The sequence below is a fragment of the Caloenas nicobarica genome, chromosome 8 (assembly GCF_036013445.1).
Source record: "Caloenas nicobarica isolate bCalNic1 chromosome 8, bCalNic1.hap1, whole genome shotgun sequence".
NCBI classification, from domain to species: Eukaryota; Metazoa; Chordata; class Aves; order Columbiformes; family Columbidae; genus Caloenas; species Caloenas nicobarica.
In genome coordinates, this window is record NC_088252.1 from 10,416,505 (window position 1) to 10,437,401 (window position 20,897).

The 20,897-nt window shown below is 40.8% G+C and overlaps 1 protein-coding gene across 4 annotated transcripts in view; it reads right to left on the reverse strand.

Annotated features, from left to right (window-relative positions):
• Positions 1-13,961: 13,961 nt before the first annotated feature.
• PAX3 (paired box 3) overlaps positions 13,962-20,897 on the reverse strand; it is a 75,726-nt gene continuing 68,790 nt past the window's right edge. For all 4 annotated transcript variants that reach the window (XM_065639911.1, XM_065639912.1, XM_065639910.1 and 1 more), the window contains 2 exons: positions 15,947-16,193; positions 13,962-15,411 (listed from right to left, as the gene is read on the reverse strand). In XM_065639911.1, the coding sequence (XP_065495983.1) occupies positions 15,377-15,411; positions 15,947-16,193 (282 nt within the window). In that variant the 3' untranslated portion in view covers positions 13,962-15,376. The remainder of the gene's footprint in view (positions 15,412-15,946; positions 16,194-20,897) is intronic.

Below are 20,897 nucleotides of genomic sequence, written 5' to 3' on the forward strand. Positions count from 1 at the left end.
ACACTCTCTCCAGTTCCTACAGCGTCGCAGCCCCTTGCCTTGGCTCAGTCCCTGTTATGGTACTTTGTACTGCCCTCCCACTTTCTCCAGGGCTTAGTCTGGAGCCAACTGGGCATCTCAGAGGAGTAAATCATACTTCACAGCCCATGGCTCACCATGAATGGGGTTATTTTGGCTCTCCTGTTCCCATTTCACAGCCCATATGCAGAAAGCCAGAAGTGGCTATAAAGGAGACTGACAAAGTTACAGATCACAGGCTTCTGTGAGCTCTGGAAGCAGCGTACAAAGACTAGCTTCACACACAGAAGAAAGAAAATGAGGTGGACAATTCTTACACTACAAGCAACACGTCAACTGCCTCCGCAATTTTACATCATAGGGCTAAATGGCGTACACACTATCCTCTCCACCCTTACCCGCTTCCTTTTCCAGTGCAGGCAGCCTCCGTAGCATCATGCTACGGAGAGACCAAAATTTACAGTGCTTTGTCATGTTACCTTCTGTTCAGAGAAAAAGATGCATCTTTTGCCCCTTATTGTCTCCACACACCGATTTGTCTGACAGAGGTCTTGCTTATCATCCAGAGGAGGCATTCAACTCCCAAGGCCACACACAGGGTTTGTCCCACACTTCCAAACCTAAAAATTTCTAACTCTAGCTAGTTCGCCGTTTTGGATGCCAGGAGGTGCAAATCAATGTAGCTGCACTGAAGCTGCAGAGCCACTGTCATGGCTGAGGATACACCAGTGGTGCTGCAGTACCCAAGTCCCTTCTCATTTGTGAGTAATAAGCAAAAAGGCCTGGGCAGGGACAAATGGGCTTTGACACACAGAAGAAAGACTAATGATGTCACCAACGTGCCCTGTGGCTACCATTTACAAAGAGACATTTTTACTGGTGCATGGAGATAGGATAGGAAAAAGCCTGGTCTTGTTGGCATACACACACATGCACACACACAGGCGCACACTGTGCACAATTGTTTGAAGAGCTTGTGGTCTTGTTGTTAAATGAGTTGTGAATGTTTCCAAAAAGTCTAAACATTAGACAATGGCAGCACATTGCTAAAGAATGTTTAAGGGATTTAGGCTGATCTGATAATTGCCTGGTAAGACAAAAGCAGAAACAGCTTACAGAAATAAAGGACATGGGTTTGAATGAAATTTAAAAAAAAAAAAAAAAAAATCATCTTTCATTTTTAAGATGACATAACATACGCTGCACAGCATTAAACAACACTGACTACAAGACAAAAATAGAAAGGATCTTCTGTCAGGACAGCAAATCCACATTTACACATCCTTTCAGAGGACAGACATCCAGAACTCCGCATTCAAAGGAATAAGTTTCCCCACTTGCTTCGAGTCATTACAAAACATCCAACCGAGAGCAATTTTCATTTCATATACTCCAGTCAGGAGTATGATGTGAACACTGATGACTTGAAATTTCATTTTTTTCACCCCAAACTTTTTAGATGAAGCAGCCAAGACACGTATAACATAGACGAAACACTGATTTGTGTAAAAACTGCAACTCTGGTCTTGTTTCTGTAGTCAAAACCATTTAAATTGGAGTTGGATGAATCCAGCAAAAATACATCTGTGAACATTTTCTGGCCTGTTAAAATGCTTACATTCATACACTTCCACATCAGTATTCTGCACATATCCCACTCCCACGTTTAGACAAAAGGAGTGGCCTCCAGCTCAGATGTTCCCTGACCAACAAATCCTTAAGGCTAGCCAAATACAACCGAGAAGTTATCACCTTATTCTCATTATCTTCCTTTGGGACAGCTATCAGAGACAGAGCACTAAGATCTGAACCAACTTGGCTATTTCCACAAACATCGATGCTGGTAAACAGGGTGCAAGTTTTAGTTTTACGAGAAGAGGGTTCTGTATAACATCGACCCCCGCCCCGCTCACACACACACCAGAAACACTTAACACACCCCATCAGGAAACAGGAACAACAACATCTGATTGCTCAGCCCAGGCTGAATACATATAAAAACTTTTTCTAAATATTGAAAGAATTAAAAATCTACACATCCCCAAAATAGTCAACATGTAATCACGAACACTACATGCTTAAGAAAAATCAAATTCTTAACATTATAATTCCACTAGCAGAAAAACAAATGTTAATACATTCATGAAAATTTATTTACTTTGTTTTCATATGCATTCTACAGAAAAATCAGAGCCTACCTACCACCTGAAAACAATTACTGTGCTCAGATAGCCCTCTGAGCCACAACTGGATCTGTAATGCAGATACATGTAATGTATCAAAGCAGTTCTATAACAAGTAAAGACTATAAATTGAGAGACCCTAGATAAGGCGGCAAACAAATGAAAGTCTCAGAAGACTATACACGTGTGCTAGCACAAAACAATGTGTGTCATATCACATGCACAATATCACAAAGCAAAAGGCACCGTTCTTTTATATTAAGCACAGCAATATGTTCTGTGCCAGAACTATTATTTTATTTAATACTTGTTCTATTAAGCAGAAGGGGAATAAATCAGATGCCAATCTCATGTATTCAGTACAACTCTGAATGAAGCTTATGCAACATTTTAGCAAATATTTATTGCAGACACAGAAGCCGTTCCTCTGTTAGGTCTGTGATCAGCTGTAGTTACCATTCACTAGGACTGAAATATACATTTCAATGTGAAACTGGCGAAGAATAAATACATACAAGAGATGGAAAAGGCAAGGACTCCAAATTCACTGAATACACAACCTGTTTTTCCACTAGATGCATTTTAATTACATTTTGCAGATGTTTTTTTGAATCTTTTGCCATAGCATGTGAAATTAATATTTGAGAGGAGGAAATGCAAGAGGAGCTTTTCTATAGTTACATGTTAAAGAGTATTTGCTGGTCTAGGCATGGTAAAACGTGTTCTGCTGTTCAAGGGAGGCACTTTCAGGGGCACTATGCACCAGTTTCCAAGTCTGAACAACTCGGTAGCAACGGCATTCCCCTGGAATGGGTATGAGCCCACAAACTAGTCCTCTGTCTTTAATAAGTTCAGTCTCGATATAGGATGGATTCCCATTCTTGTTCCACCAAACTGGAAGTGAAAGCTAAAAATGGCCACTTTTCACTGCCATTTCAAAGTCTACAAGATTTCTCCATTATTTAGAAAAGTTACATTCCAGCAATAAATGGATTACAAGAAAAAGAAAGAAAGAAACTTCTCTTTCCATTACCTATTTTAAGCAATGCTTTGATTTATTGTGAGGGGGACAGCTGAACAAGATAAATGTGTAGATCTTCACTTGAGATGTAGGCAGCAGAGTCAGTCCTGTGTGTTTTGCAGGGTATTTTAAAGAGTTCAAAGAATACTTTCTTCTTCAAAGTCAAATTTCACCACCACCGGCCGGGTCATGTTCCACTTCTTATTTCGATTCCTATCCTCGATGAACTCTTGGTAAGGATCTTTCTTTGAAATAGCTTTCTTCGAGCGTACATAACCAAAAAAGACAGTTAATGCCAGGAAAGAGTAAAACAACATGACAAAGAGGATGAAGAAATAGGCGTTGTCATATGGTTTGTATTGTGGCTCTTTTTGTTCCGTAGCGTTTTTCCTTGTGTCCAGGTTCCTTTCCAGAAGTTGCAGAACACATTGTGAGATGAGAGAAGCTAAAGCTGTTCGGTTCATGTTGAGGAATTAAAAAACATGTCAGAAAACACAGAGAGGAACGAGCATCTAGGGGCCCCAAGCAATGCTTCATTGAAGTGGGAATCTATCCACTGGCTTTAAGAGAAGTTGGATCTGGCCTGTGATCATTTCCTCTTTTGGTAAGGAATGCTGTTAAGCACTTACTGGGTCTCAGTCATTTGATAATGAGGCATTTGGCTGATAAGCCTGCCTTGCCCGTGAAGTCTATTAATAATAACAATAATGGAACAATAACAAGTCCCTGAGACATGCATCTGCCGGGCAGTTTTAAATGTGTCATTCGCCCGCTCCTATATTCTGGCAACAAATCTGCTCAGGTCACTATGTGAAAGAATTTTAGAAGCACTGGTGCGATGTGATAGGGCTGCAGGAGGGGAATTAAAAAAGAAAAAAGAAAAAAAATAATCACACCTTCAGTGAAGGAAGGAGCTTAAGTCCATCTCCGAGTTGAAGCATGTAAACAATCTCACACATTTTCTAACAAGCACCTTTTCATGCCATTCTCAGGTGCTTTTCTCTCAGCATCACAGCTGGCAGGCTGTGCAAGGGGACAGCCCAGAGCCTGATGCCTTTCCACAGGGTCCCTAGAGAAAGACCATCAAAATACACTGCCTGTGGAGCAAACCAGCATTCAGGATAAGAAAGACTTGTTGAATACTGATACGGCATTTCAGTCGGTTGCTTTCTATAAGTTAAACATGAAAACGTAAATTACAAGTCAAATGTGACAGCCTCAAAGCTGAAGTGGGAAGGTGAATGTTTTAATGTGTCTCAGTGTTAGGACTGGTAGTCTGTAGCTGCGTGCTGCCACAAATACATGCCCCACTGCAAATATGCAAGAAACTAATATCCAAACTGAAAAGAACTGCCTATACACTCGTTCTGAAAAATGAAATCCTCGACTGCCACTGAGAAGTGGACTACACTGAATATTTTTCAGACGAGGAGCATGGGGGTTAAGTCTTCTGCAGAGCAGTTTGTCGCAGGTCATGTCTACTTGCATGATAATAGCAGAGCAGTGCTCGGGGATTCCTGCTTCCCATTGTGTTTTACAGGCTAGGTCACTCTAAAGTAAATTGTTGTTCTACAAAGCAGTGAAACCTTATCTCACTACAGAAAAAAAAAGTCCTTGCTGCCACAAACGACAATGCCAGCTGTTTCTTTCTGTGATCTGAATTCTGGGGAGTAAGCACCATGACTTTGAAGTGGAGAGCACATCACCCAACAAGCAGTTTGCCAACTCTGCACTGTTTCTTTAGGCCTGACCCCCTGAACTGATTGTATGATGACTAATTCACATGCTAAGATTGCAGTATATCGGTATCACTAAACGGCCTGCATTTGTCATTAAGGGTTTCTTGTAAAAAGAAAGATGAAAGTGAAGTCTGTAATTTTATATGAGCAGCAGACTATGGTATAAGTACATTTAGAATATGTAACTTCTAGAAGAAATGTTCAGCTCTGCATTTTAACTATTTGTTTTAAAATCGGCCTTTAAAAGAAAAAAAAAAAGTCCCATAAAAAGCAATGCCAAATCCTGTTCTTGGTTAAGGTCAAGTTATGGGAGAGATCTTATTCACCTATTCTTGTGGGTAAAGAAGAACAGATTCTGGGGACCTAATACTGTTTTGAGGAGAGAGAAAAAAGGCTTGATCATCAGTTTAAATACAAATAAAATCCATTCATTGAACTAGTATAAAATCTTCAGAGGAACTATGCCCGATTTGTATTCATGTAACTGGAAAAGGATTTTCATTTAGGTTTTGCAACTTTTCCAGAACTCTGTAAACTCTTACTGTTTGTTTTTTAAAGAAGTCGCTTCAGTAAAAAGAGCATGCAATTCTAAGTAAATTAAATTGGATATGTGCTAATCCCTGTAAATTTCTTGTCAGCTTGAGATACACGTGACCTCTGTTGACAAAGTTTCTCGAGCATTTTGATATAGGCAAAATAAATAAAAAAAAGGGGAGGTGGGATAGGACACCACAAATGGAGTAGAGAAACAAGTGACAAAACTTATACCAGTGAAGTCAGGGACAGTTTTGGGTATACCATGAACAAATAGTGCTGTGCTTACGCTTACTTCGCCATGCCTCTGAGCACAGAGCTACAACACCCTGGTTCTTGAGGCGAACAGTCGTTATTTCTTAAAGTGAACTGATAGCCTCACATGTCTAAGCAGTTTTTAAATGCTTCTTAATGAAAGGCACACAAAGATTAGTACTTTCTTTCCTCACCTTTCAGACAGTCAGATCCACATCAGCCTAAGCCTGGAAGCTGAATGACTGTGTTAGCACTGGGCCACGCTTGTCGACACATGGGTTTCATCATACAATTACCTCACAAACTCAGAATCCAGGCACAACAAACTCAGCTCTACCCCTTCCTTTCCAGATATGCCATGAGGTATCCAGGTCTCCCAACAGTAGGAGCTACTCTAGGCCAGAGCAAGCCACCTTTAACTGATACGACATTTCACCAGTTTCCACATGACTACTCATGGAGTAATCTCCACACCACCTAAAAAAGGATGACGCTCAAAGGAAGACTTGTAGCCTTAATGCTGCCCACTGTAGGAAGATTTAAAGGTTTTGCATACACATGTACAAAAAACCCACAAACAAAGAAGCGCACATACCATAGCAGACAAACCCTTCTGCCTCCAAACTCAAATGGTTAGACTGGGTCTCCAGGGATGCTTCTGTGTAAGTGGTGGGTCCTCAGCCACATTCTGATCAGCCTTAGGGAGCTTTGTGCCTTCCAGCCACAGCACAGCTTGTTCCCTCCTGCTTCGGGGGAGCTGTTCCTGATGGTCTATGGAATTCACCTGTGTTGGCCAGCCTTGCCCTTCCTGAAATGCTCTTCCCCAAACACATCTGCATCAGGAATTGGATGGTACAACCCAACCCCAGTTAAACCCACCTGTCTGCTCCTCTAGTGTAATTTGGTTTTATTGTAACTGGTGATGTTTCTGTGCACTGTTTCAGCATCTAGTTGGGCAGATAAATGTTCTGCTAGGCTACACAAACGAACACCGCTTTAAAGTTGCTTTTTCTCTTCTCTTTTTTTTTTTCATCCTTCCCCCAAACAGCTAGAAGTACATAATGGTGCTTTGAACAAGATCCTAAAGAGCTATTTCTATAAAGTGGTCCAATTCTTTTTAGAGATGTAAGTACACGAAATTCTTCAAATGTGGGGGGACAATGAGTGAAGATTAAAAAGAAAGTAAAAGATTAAAAGGAAAAGACCATAAGAAAAACTCAAAGGGAGGGGGGAAAGATCAAAAAGAGGATTAACCATGTTACTTGTTGTTTTTCAGAAATTAAAGAAGTATGGAGGATAAGGAATTTGTTTCCTTTTGGCCCTAGAAAAATGCCAATTATGGTAGCTAAATTGCCAGGATCACATATCAGTATGCTTTGGAAATGTGAGAAATGGATGGGAAATATAAACACAGGGCAATAGCTTACAGTTATGTTATGAATTAAGCCACAAAAATATCAAGATTTAGTCACTGAATAAGCTGCCAAAGTTAATCTTTCCTGATGAACTTGAGCAGAATCAGGATAGAAGCAACAGAACTGTAGTTGCACAGATCAAAATTGCCTTGTTCACTCATCTTTGCTATCTCCGGATCCTCACACACCTAAAATTTCCATTAAAATCAAAGGAAAGTGCCCGGGTACACATGGTCATAAGATCAAGCTCTTTATCCACTATTTTAGGAGGGTTTTTTAAGCTTTAGGGATTAAAAAACTAACTACTCTGAGTCCCTTTTTGGCACGAGAGATTGTCATACTATCTGCACTAGCACAGCTTTTGTTTTCTGTTAAATCTTTAGGACACCATAGCAGAATGACCTTTTTGGGGGTGAAGAAACAGCTTCCCCCAGGACACCTGGGGGGGCCAGGCCACCTGTGGGACTGAGGGGCTTCACACCTAGGACTCCATCTCAGTGTCAGCACTGGCATGCACGGTCTGAATCCAGACTGGATCCGACAGAATGCTCTCAAACCAAAGCCAGCCGTAAGTGAAGGCTCACGGGAGCTGTCTGGTTTGGATCCCAAGTGCAATTACCAAGCAAATCCCCAGAAGCCGCTCACCAGCCACCCTGATCCTGACCACACCACGTTGCTGCTCACACGTAGGTCACCTGGGACTGCCACAGCACTAGTGTAGCTCTGCCACATCCCACACCTGCAAAGGGAGAGGGATTTAACTTCACCTAGTGCTCCATGCACCAGGAGCTGACTCCAGAAATGGCATACACTGTTCCAAGCCGTTCCCAAAGGCCAGACAGAGCTCTGCCCACAGGCACCCAGCTCTGCTGTGGGCAGGAATGCCTCTGCCATGGCTGCTCCCCTCATCCGCCCCTTGCTGCCCCCACATGCTCCAGGAAAACGTGCTTTTAGCAGTACCGAGAGGCCACAGCACCTTCTCCCCTCCCCACCCACTGTGGGCCTTCCCGGGGACAGCAGCACCCATGTGGAAAACGGTGTTTGGGCTTCACCTTCAGGAGAAACTTCTCCTCGGGTTTCTCAGAGGATTTCCACCACGGTTCCTACTGCCTCCCTTACTGCAGGGAAAGCTATTGTGTTTTCATGGCGCATGGCAGCCAGACACCCTGGCACTGAAGTGACGGAATGGCTGACCCCACAGCCCTCACACGCCACAGAACCCAGTTCCACCGCCTCTTCCAGCCAAGCGCTGTTGCTCTCCCCAATCTTTCCCAGCCCCAGCAAGTCAGAAACTCCCTCCCCAGCAGTGCCTGTTTGCTCTGCTCAGGGCTGCCTGCTGCCACAGCCAGTGGATGCCACGTCATGGCTGCTCCCCACGAGATGGGTGCTTCACAGTCGCCCCCGGTGCCCCCCGCCACTCCTGCCCCAGCCCTCCACAGCTGCACTACACCATGCTTAGAAACCCTCCTGAGCTCTAAAAGAGAAGTTGAGCTCCATCTTACTTTTTGGCACAGATCCATGGTCCCCTTTTCATATCAGGCAACCCTGACTGCTTAAAACTTTCCCTCAGGTTTCAGCGCCAGGTGGAGCTGTGAGGCGCCATTTTGGAAGGGCTGCATTTGGTGCGGGTGCCCACCGGCTTGCTCTGCCCCAAAGCCACGGCAGCCCCTGCTTTCCTTGCCACGGGCCCGTAGCATGTGGCTCTGGAATTTGCAAAGAGCAGGCGAGGGATAAACTCTCCAAGCTGATGTTGGCACTGGGAAAAATGGTCTTGTTGGCAGGCACCTGCAGAGTGGTAGATCTCGAGGTCAAAGTCACCAGAGACCCGCAGGGGAAAGGGATGCTAAGGGGAGCAGCCATGACACTGAGGTAAAGGGCATGTCTTCCACATCTTCCACATCTTCTTCCACATCTCAGACGGAGATGATGGACAAAAGTTTTGGTCAAATGCTGGGTAATGAACTCAACAGAGGGGCAAGACCCCGAGGAGGCTCTTCCCCTGGTATTGTGCAGGAACTGGGTGACCCCTGCCAGCCCCACCGCCCCCAGCGTCGATGGACTCTCCACCAGGATAGATGCAGCAGGGCTAAAAGAGCATTTCAAAAACCTCTGGAGATTTGTATGTTTTGTAAATTGTTCTAGTGCTGACCGTGGAAATGCTCATGCAAGGGTAGGCTTCAAAGAAATTTTATCCATCTCTGAATTGCTGAATTATGAAGTATTATGGGTTAAGTGTGCAGAGTACCTGTAACAATCACCCTTAAAAAGCTAAAGCACTTGAGATCATTATAGAATCATAGAATCATTTTGGTTGGAAAAGACCTTTAAGGTCACCAAGTCCAACTGTTAACCTAACATTTCCAAGTCCACCTCTGAACCATGTCCCCAAGAACCTCATCTACACGTCTTTTAAACACCTCCAGGGATGGTGACTCCACCACTTCCCTGGGCAGCCTGTTCCAATGCCCGACAACCCTTTCCATGAAGAAATTTTTCCGAACATCCAATCTAAACCTCTCCTGGCGCAACTTGAGGCCATTTCCTCTCATCCTATCACTTATTACTTGGGAAAAGAGATCGATACCCTCCATGTTACAGTCTCCTTCCAGGTAGTTGTAGAGAGTCATAATGCATATATATGGGGAGAAAAATGTTTGAGTAAATAAAACTGAGTCTGTGCAAAAAAACCATGGATAATTATACAGAGGCATAAGAAAAACTGAGAACATAATCGTGTACAGCACAAGCAAAGATACTCATGTGAGCGCTGGAAGGAGGAGAGCGCAGGAAGAAACAAGCAGCTTAACATTTGCTTATGGCCTAAGGGACAAGGTTTGCTGAAGATGAAGACACCGAATAGTTAATAAAGCTTATGAACTGTTTCCAATTCTCAGACAAGGAAGCAATAGTTCTGCTCTTATCAGCAACTGCACTTTCATATTTGTGTATCGAGCTAGCTTTATTAAATTATTCAGCAAAGGTCAAATGTGATATGTCTTCCTAGTTTTATTATGATTTTTCATGACATTGCCTGAGTAGCTGAATAATAAACAGTGCATGTCAAAATGCTGCAGTGCTCAAGCTGTCCACGGGCACTTTGGATTATGAGCCTCCCCAGTCATCGGTTCTGAGGCAATATAAATGCATAAGCAAAGATTTAAACTGTGTGTGAGAGCTGCAAAGTGTTGCTTGTGGAACCACAATGGCAAAACAGAACCGAGGACCAGCACTGTGTATACGTACTGATTTTGAAGCCTGCTTGTACGATAAATACTTTGTAAGTTTTTGAACCTGACTAACTGTCTAGCTGAAACACTTTGCTCCCTGTGACTGATGAGAACGTCCCAGCCTGTGCCGAGCTGCCCAGAAGTGCTGGGAAAGGACAGGTAGTCAAAGTCTGACAGACCAAAGGGCCTATTGCCTACGATGACCACAGACGCAAACTGCAATTTTGGTGATTTTACAATAGACAAATATCTTGAACAGATTCAGATCAACTCATGTGATTCTTTAAAATAACCCTATGACTCTGTATAAATATATGCACTGATTTACGATAACACTAGCTACAGAATAAACTGAAAGACACAAGACTTTTTCAGGCAGTGGTAAATGAGCATTTCAATGTCATGTATACAATCTAAAGAAAACACTTTTCTAATATTAATTGAACAGAAATTTAGCACTTTAATTTATGGTAGTCATTCGTATCATTCCAGATTATTTTTGTCTGGCTCTAGGTAATATGTAGATGTCATTGGAAAAGCCAAAATAAATTTTAAATGGGACTGTCTAATCAGGATGCAGGTTTTCTTGCAATTACTAAGCGAGCAACAGAACATTGAAGTGAACAACATGAAGTGGTTCATGAATTCAAGCTGTTCCAGGATTCTGATGGACTCATTGATATTGCCTTAAATTAATTTCTGGTTATTTTTAGTAATCCACTTTATAGACTTAAAGGCCAGAGGAATTTATGGATAGAAAACATTAAGAAGTTTCAGGGTTACTAACATAGCAAAAATGTATGCATTCCACATTAGCGGTAACCAACAGCACTCTGACAAGAGACAATACGTTTCTTACATATTTGAGAATATATCACAGAATTCAGACATAAGAGTTTGCATGCTACGGTCCGTCATACTTCCGAGAAAATGCAAATATATCCTTGCTACATAAATTATTAGTAGCATTTGATAATTTGGGGTGGGGTTTGGATTTCCAAAATTAAGTAACTTTGTATTTTTTCGTTAAGTTGGGTGATCTAGGTTACAGACCTGTAGCCAGATTTTTTTAAATTGAATTTGCACAGACCTTAAAATATGGATTAAAAACCTAGCTCTAATATCACGTCTATGCAGAAACAGACTTCTGAGGACACAGATCCTGTTTAACAATCAGCTATTTTCAGTGAAGATTTGTAGGTTCAGGTAGGCATTTTGTGCCTTTCAAAATAGCTTTAGAAAGATATAGTTCAACAGCATTTATCATATGGACTGAGAGACTCTTCAGCAATATTGAGTAGAAAACCCTGTGTGATTATTGGGGAAAAATATTTATTTATAGGTGTTGTTTAAATAGGATACACTGAATTATCCAGGGAAAATGGAGGGAAAATAGGTGCCATTAAAAATAACTATTTTCCTGGCTCATTCATTAAATATTACGCATGCTCAAAGGAATAGTAACTTATACCAATGTAAATAAATGCCCAAATGCATATACTGGGTATTTTGATGGGAGTAGAGATTATTTGTTGACAAAGGATGATTTAAAAGCAAAGAATAAATTAAAAATCACAGTTGTTCCACAAGGACTATGTTTTTTTTAATCAAAACTTGTCTCTCAAGAATTTCCGATTCTTATACATATGAGATGACAGTTTTTTAGGCAGCTGTTGTTATTTTTTTCCATCTTGTAAAATATGCAAACCTCCCCCTAAAAAAAAAAAAAAAGGAAAGAAAAAATTGAAGGACCCTGAAATCCCTGCTTTCTGCACTCATCAGTGGGTCGGTTTTGGACTCCATTGCCAGGAGCACGTTCCCCTGAGCTGTTCCACGGCATTTCTGTCAAACACAATATCCGTGGCAGGCTCGTGCCTCTTGGACTGTGTAACCTCACTTAGGTGTTCCTGCCCTGGCAGGGGGATTGGACTAAGTGATCTTTCGAGGTCCCTTCCAATCCCTAACATTGATTCTGTGATTCTGTGACTTCCCAAGTGTCCAGGATTCGTGTTCCAGAAACACGTGTGGCTCCCAAGAACCTCTTCAGCCTTGACAGTGCTAACAAGAAGAGGTCAACAGTACCCCAAGTAATCCTCGTGGCTCTGTCACAGATTCCTACGGCACACCATAAATCAGGGAATTAGTCCCTCAGCCCGGGCTCCTCACGTCCCCCGGCAGGAGCTCATCCCGCTGCCCAGCTCACGCAGGTCTGCTGCAGGAGGACCGGGGGATTTTCTCCTGAGCCATCCTGTTTGCAGGCTGTCCCGCTCTGCGTCAGCCTCTCACACAAGTTATCAAGAGACACTTAAAAAAGAGGCTGGAGCAGCCAAAAAACCTGCTGTTTAACTTCAGGTGGGGAACGCACCTCGGCTGTGCCGTGGGGGTCACAGCTCCGTCCCGCCCCACAGCTGCTGCGATAGGAAAGGACAGAGAGGAAAGGTGGCATTTTGCAGCAGCCCTGTGACAAAGGTACACCCTGCTGGGTAGGAGTGATCATACAGACATCGTCCACTTCCAACCGACGTAAGCAAATGGGCTTTGATCCCGGGCTTGACAGCAAAGGGATTGCAAGTGGGGAAAATGAGGCTTATTTGGCCTTTGCAGCAAGCCCAGGGCATAAGACAAATGCCAAGGGCCAAGTTCTCAGGGAGAGGAAACAACAATGAAAAAAAGCAGAATAATTAGCAGTTTAGAGCAGGGAGTAGGTATTAGTAAGACTCCTACATTTTAATTGTCGCCAAAATTAAAAGCATATCAGAGAAACATAAACTGGAAGGACAAAAAAGAAATCCGCTTTCGCATTTTTGTAGCCTTTTTTTTTGTAACATCCCCTTCTCAAAAAGTGTATTCCTTCCTTTCCCAACAGAAAACGGCTAGAGTTAGAAGAACAAAATAAAAATATAATGCACACAGAAAGAAATTCAGGGTGGTTACAGCCCCCACAAAATTATGAGGAAATGTCCACCAAGCCTAGTGTGAAGTAAAATCTCCTCAGGCACTGCTGTGTCACTAAAACTTGCTTCATTTGTTTTGAAGGGTCTTCCCCATGTTTTAATCAGCTTGTGTGTAGACCACTAAAAATTCTTGAGGCTTCTAAAGGAAAACAAAAATTCAGGACACATACCACCCATAACTGATTACAAAGTTTGTGAATTGTATGAAGCCATCTCAGTTGCCCTACTCATGCTGAGTTTAAGCCCGTTTTATTTTCCTTTAACTGCACAGCATATGCACAATGCTTTTCTCTTTTCGGGAACATGTACTACTGGTACCAATAGCACCTGAAAACTGCAAAGTTCATTAACAGAGAGCAGCACATTGGCAGTACCTGGCCGCAGAGGCTGCCTGAGGCTCCCGCCACCCCAGGCTGTGTACAGGGTGTACTCACACAACAAATACAGTCTGCATTGAAGATAACATGGTTTATTTCTTCATGATATTCAGATTAAAATGTATCAATGTATTTAGCACAATACTACATTTTAGGACAAAAATCATCAGTGCTTTGCAAGTCTTCATAATGTTTATTCATTATAAATAGTAAATATTTACTGAACTTTTTACATGAATGACTTTTCTTTGTTTTGTTGTTATTTTTGTTTGGGTTTTTGTTTGTTTTTACAACACCTGTGTTGTTGTAGAGGCTGCAACACAAAGATAATATTTCACTTTTCCATCACCCTTAAGACCAATGTGTGAACTAACCTCTGTACTGAACCTAGTCTAACTCACTACTTCATAGTCCTTAACGCTAAAAGGAATGTATTTGTGTTCTGCCTCCCTCTTTGTTCCAAGAATAGAGAGAAATAAATAACACCACCTTTCATCTTCCTCTTGCTCTCAACATCACAAAACACAAATTTATTGACATTCTAAAATGTCACAATGCAAACTTCTTGTAAACCTTGGTTCCTATAATTATAATTTCTATAGTGGATATCACTGTATAATTTAAACAAATGTGTCAAATACAGGTCCATCTCAGTCCATGTCCTGTACATCACTAAAAAAAAAATGTAAACGTAATCATTTCTTCCTATGGTTTCCTGAAAATTGCCTTTAAATCATGATTAGCAAGTTGGATTTTAGTTGTCCAACACACTGCAACATTTCTGTATTTTACAATCAGGAATTATGCACTGCAAAAATAAAAGTACCTGCAAAAATATAGTTCTGATTCTATCTATATGACTTTGGATGATCCCAAAGTTTGTGTGAGGTACACAGTATTGCACATTGATAAGCAGTTGTGAAAAATCCGTCGTGGTGGTGTTGATTTTTTTTTTTTTTCTCCCACGTTTGTTCGAAAAGGTACAACAGATCAAGAAAACTCCACATACAAAAAGGTAAAATCTGGTTTTCATGTTACACAAGATCTTGTATCTTGGTAAAGCAAAACTTTTAAGTGACATTTATTGACAACATTATTACAAAGATAACCAATGAGTTGCTCAGGAAGCCTTTCACACTCATCCTAGTTCCTATGGACTGTGACATTTCCTCTTGATGACAATTTCCAGCACATAAAATGAAAGAGGTTCTCCTGCCCTTGCTTCAGAAACTGAGCAGTTCTAAAGTTAGACTAGAGTCAGGACTGTATGTCAGACTGTACGCAGAGCTCAACTGCTCCAAGTTTCAAAATGTTCCATTTGTCCCAATCAACGCACATTAATTTCAACAACAAAAAATGGAATGTTTTGCCAGGCAGTGATATTAAATACTGCTTCATTTTGTATACCCACTCATAATGAACCATGTTGCATTTATTTATTCATTATTGCTTTTGGCCTTTGTCTTCTGTATAGCTTTGTCCAGCCTTCAAAAGTCTACTAAAAGCTATGACTGGAGAGAACATAACAAGCCTGCTTCTCTCAGCGGGACTGCCTCGGTTTAGACTGCAGTGTGTTGAGAAGATCCATCGTATCCAAGCCTTGGAGTGAGATCGGAAAACAAGACCAGCTTTAACTTGAAGTGGACAGTTCATTTATGCAATATCTGGCTTCAGATAATGAAAGGCACCTGCAAAAAGAAAAAGCAAAAGAAGCTTTTTAAGTCATGCTGTGACAACCTCACAGCATGGGGCCATGCCAACTACAGGTTGACATTGTCATATTTAATACTGATATATCAAAGGAAAGGGACTAATATTTTTATTCCTAGGACAAGTTTGACAAAACTCTATGTATCTGGGATTATATACTGTAATGATTCTTGAGCTGACCTCATTAAGAACATGTGTTTCTAATAGTGGAATGCCAGTGGTTATTTCATTTTGGACAACCCTTATGTTTTACCTAATGGCAATCAGGTTTCATGTCTCAACAATTAATAACATCAAGATGTTGTTGACATCACTTAAGAAAATAATTATGCAGCAGAAATCTTGCTCCAACCACCAGCTATCTCACCAGTGCACTCTGCTCGGCTTTGGAGAGAAGCAGTAGTCGGCCATTAGGATCTCTGCTCATAATTTTCTTTGTTACAGACAGAACATACAGACCGTTGATAAACAGGCACAATATTGCACTTCCCAGTGCAAATGTCCACGACTCACTTTGTCCGTACTGTCCGTACTGGTAGCCCGTGACGGGGTCCATGCTGTAGCCCGTGGTGCTGTAGGTGGGTGGGCAGTAGGACTGGGAAGTGGGCAGGCTGTCCAGACCCTTCATGTGGTCCAGCCGCTGGCTGCAGCTGGCTGACCCCGTGGTGGTGGGCTCCAGGCCCCCCGTTAGAGGGGACAGGGCATAATCGGTTTGGGGCTGGTGAGGCACACCACCGTGGTTAGTCAGGAGTCCCATTACCTAAAATAAAAGGTGAAAGAATAGGAATAATTAAATCACATGAAGAACTGTATTGCTTACAGAGCCGCAGGAGTTCTCAAGTCTACCATTTCATTTCCTAAAATAGGTAGGCTTGGTATTCAAACTATGCTTTGAGTATCTAATCCAAAGAGAAAGTGGAATTTGGTTGCATCATCCACCAAAATAAAAACTACTTGCTAACAACAAATAAAAAGTGATACCAAGGGCAAATAAGGAAAAATCATTTTTAAAACCTACAATTTGAGAGTGCCTGCTCCTCCCATGCCTTGGCTGGCATGTCTGCAGATGTTTACTCCTTGAGAACTCAATTATAAGAGAAGCAGCAGCAAGTAGTGGCTCTTTAGCCATGCTGTCCTATATTATCTACAAACACAGAAAATCTATAAAAAAGCTCACACAATTTTTTTTCCCCCCAAATCAGCAGTCACTACAATGAAATTAATTTGAAGCAGATCACAGCAACGCCGCTGATGGAAGTAACGGAGAATCCCAGCACCCAGAACACTAACATTTGGGAAAGGGCAGAGCAGCTGCAACTCCTGCTGCTGCATGCCCTGGGTGCTGGCCTGGGAATAAAAGAATGTGAAAAAAGTACTGGTCACATACCAGTTCTCAACTTCATCTGTTGAGTTAGAGGACACAACAGAAATTCAAAAGCACCTGTGCTTTCAAGCAGGAGTGGGGGAAGCTACTGTGATAAGTTCTGGTGGTACCAAAAAAAAAAAAAAAAAAAAAAAAAAATCACTCACACTATAAGTTGGTGTGTTTCCTTTGCTGGCACTTCTCTCTAGCATATTTTGAAAATAAGTACTGAGAGAATGGCTTGCTTCTGCTGGAATAAGTTGCACTTTAAAGCCTAAGAAACAGTCTGGAGCTTATAACAGATGGATGGCGAAGAGCTTCTGCCAAAACAGCATATTCTGATGATCTACAGGTGGTTCTTCCTCCAAAAAGATGTTACAAATATGTAACATACACTATTTGATAATCATTTTGCATTACTGCACTTCTTACCATAAACTGAAAAGAAATTATTAAAATTGGAGTTTATTTTGTAAAGAATAAATCTATGCTTATATGAACATGTCTGGTTCCTAAAGTTCAAATGTTCCTTCTTGAACCATATTTATTTTCCACCGCAAAAGAAAAAGGATTATTATTGTAGGGAGCTTGTGGTCCCAGCTCTGAGTTTTGTTTGGTTTTTAATAAATAAATGACACAGCCACAGGAATCACAATTTAAGTAGGAAGGAAGACCTCTCCAGGTCTTACATGTCTGACAAGGAAAAGAGCAAGAGGCGCAAGCAGAGTACTTCAAAAAGAGACACCCCGACACCTGCACCAAGAACAGAAAACATCTCTTCATTAGATGCATCCAAGACATCTCACCAGAAAAAAAATGCTGAGAAAGAAGTTCGATTACTACTCATAGCTTTAGAATGTTCACATTTTTCACTAAGCAGAAAAACCTGAGTTTCACAAGCTGAATTATTCATGCAAAACAAGTTTCAAAATATATCCAAAGATTTCATTTAGATACTGAAACTTATGACTTTTAAGTTAAAAAAAAAAACAAAAGAAGAATTTAGATTCAGGCTATAAGATATTTTATATTTAATTCAAATAATTTTTGAAGGCACAAACCTATTACAATCATTTGAGGTTAATTAAAAAAATAAAATCTCTGGAATCACCACAGGTTGAAAAATCATGTTATATGCACAGCAATGTGTACAGCATTTTGTCTCCAAAGCCCCCAAAAGCTGAAATAACTGGGCACTCCACTTTTTCTTCTAAAATTGGTTCCCGAAAAAATTAAAATTTCTAAAGTTTAAGTTTTTTTGTTTTAGAAATTACAAATATTTTTCTTGTACCCTTGGAAAATGATATGGTCCTGAAAATCTGGCATGCTTAATGATCTGACATTGCATCAACAGGATACAATATTAGAATCCATGTTTATTTAGGTTAAATTAATCCTTGTTCTTTAAAATTAATAGCAATAGAGTTAAAAGAAGAGAAAGATCCACAAAAAACATAGCTCAACTTAAACATTTACATTAAAAATTACTACTTTGGAAAACATTTATGTTGGCACGAGTATCCTGGGTTTGACTACAGTTTAAAACACACACGGTTTATCAGAAATCTGCAATGAGCGCAGAGCAATTTCCATTCCCGCAGAGCACCTACGCGATACCTGTGTTTATGGGCCTTTACCATGTTCTGTTCCAAGTTCAAGTGCAGGGAGAATGTCCAGCTCATGCTGCCCTGGCAGCCCCGGTGGAAACCTCCACACGAGAGCTCCCGCGTCACACCTGCTCTCCACCGGGACTTAGAGGAGCAATGGCTGAGGTGGGCAAAAAGCTGTTTTACCAACTACATGCTTTAACTGAACATCTTCTGTTTAATATTTTCAACAGAATAGAGCCCAAGACAACATTATTTGGACGTTGCCAGCAAAAACAGTGAGGTCAAAAACTTTGGGACTGGAAGTTATTTCAGAGTTGAGATTAGCCTTGAAATGTGAACCTGGATACAGATGTGATCTCAAAAGGCACTCAGATTTTGCTAGCATCTATATTTGGATAGACATTTATCTTCTCTGGCAAACTAAAATTAGCATTTGATGAAATTTACTTTAAAATTTTTAAATTAATCAGATAATAGAAGTTTTTAGTTGTCTTTTTATTAAGTGTATATGCACCTAATAGACACTTTGGAGCAGAACTGACACAACCTCCTGTCTATGAGGTGGAGAAAACTGAACAGTAACCATCTTCTCAGAAATGTCTTCTTCAGAGGCCTTCAAAATCATTCTGCAGTTGATTAGTATCCAAATAGTTAGATTTTTGGTCACGTCTGTTTTGAGAGCTATAAGGGAAGTAGCCTGAGGGCAGAAGTCTCTCATACGGTCTGAGCCATGACCTTGTCACCCACACAAGGAGTTACAGGAAGGGCATGGCTTTCACCTAATCAATTAGCCAATAATTAACCGGCCACAGCTGCAAGACACTCAGCACCCTCATCTTAGTGCTGTACCAGAGAGACACGAAGATCTGGATTTTGCAACTCCAATCTTCTGCTGGTATAAAACACTATAGTTCTGAATAGGTAAAGAGATCTGATCGTTTTACAATAATAAGGAAGAAAATAAACTTATTCAATCCATATACCTTCCAAATTACTAGAAAACACATACTTCCCTCTGCATTACTTTGATAAAGCAAAGTAGTAATTGTCAGCCTCACTGAGCCAGAGCCCAAAGAAGTTGAAAGAAAAAAAAAAAAAAAAAAATCAAGGGCTGATCGAACACCTAGAACCAAATTCTGCTATAACTCCTCTATTTTAGAAAAGAACTTCTATAAAGGCAAGAAAATCAGGCTCTAAGCTTTTCGGCTACATATACTTTGTTCTCTGTTTTTAAAAAGCACACACAAATGTTGATGCATAGCCTTTGAGCTTGTACAATAAAAGACAGCATGTATAACAGATAATGTAGTTCTATTCTATTAGGAAAGAAAGGTGCAATCAGAAATAAGCAAAGAGAATACAGTGAAGTGCAACAACGAAATTCTACGGAAAAGTTTTTGGAGAACACATCCCAAGAAATCCAAAATATTCATTAAGACAAATCCCTCACTGGTGGGGTCAGCACAGCATCACTAGCTGAGGATCTGATCCAGAAAGCAGCAGAGGGATTGAATGACAAAAGCCTTCAAGACCATGTACGCAACATCTAGGCCATTACCAGCTATCAGAAAATACTTGTATTATCAACAAAATAAAGGCCACTAAACTAAGAAAAAGCTTATTCCATTCAAATGAAACATTCTGCCTGTTAATGTGGTTGGTATTTTAGGATGTAGGACCTACCATAGGCACAATAAAATTCTCATATGTTTTAATTCATTTACGCATGCCTGCATTTAATATGCTTTGTGACCATGTCTGCAATTAATATGAGTTATGAGAAAAGAACATGTGCAATATTTTTGGGTACAGTGAAACATTTTTTTCTCCTCCTGCAAATGAAAGATTTAATGAAACAGCTCAAGGAAAATGGTTGGCAGTTAACGTATTAAGTTGAACTGACAGAATCATGAGTAAACTTTAGTGGAGTTAATGATATCCTCTTATCTGACCCTGACACATTTGCAGCATGTAATTTACAGAAGCTCTGTCCAGGGAATCTTGACAAATGCTCCTAACGATGTCAGGGCAATGTTCCATTCTAACGTAAAACAGATGTGGGTCAGATACCCTCATTCATCACTAACACTGAAAATCTCAAACTCCTTCTGAGATGAATGGCATTACCTGCTGTTAACTCTTCACTGCAGAAAAATCTCTCAAAAACAAAATACTACACAAGAAAGAACACGAAAAGGATGGTTCTAATGCATTAGAATGAGAGATTTTAAAAGATTAATTAATTAGCTACGTGGTTCTATACCTATAGGATCCTAGAACTATGTTGCTGATTCATTTTATATATATGAATATTTGTGCTGAATATATGAAGAGACCCAACAGAAAGCATTTTCATGACAATGGCAAGCACTGGGAACCACATACTTGGTTAATGAAAATAGGAGCAAACACACTGACTTTGAACATCTGACGATCTGACCTTCTGCAGACTCATATCAAATGAGGCCTCCTACTGATTTCACACCACCAG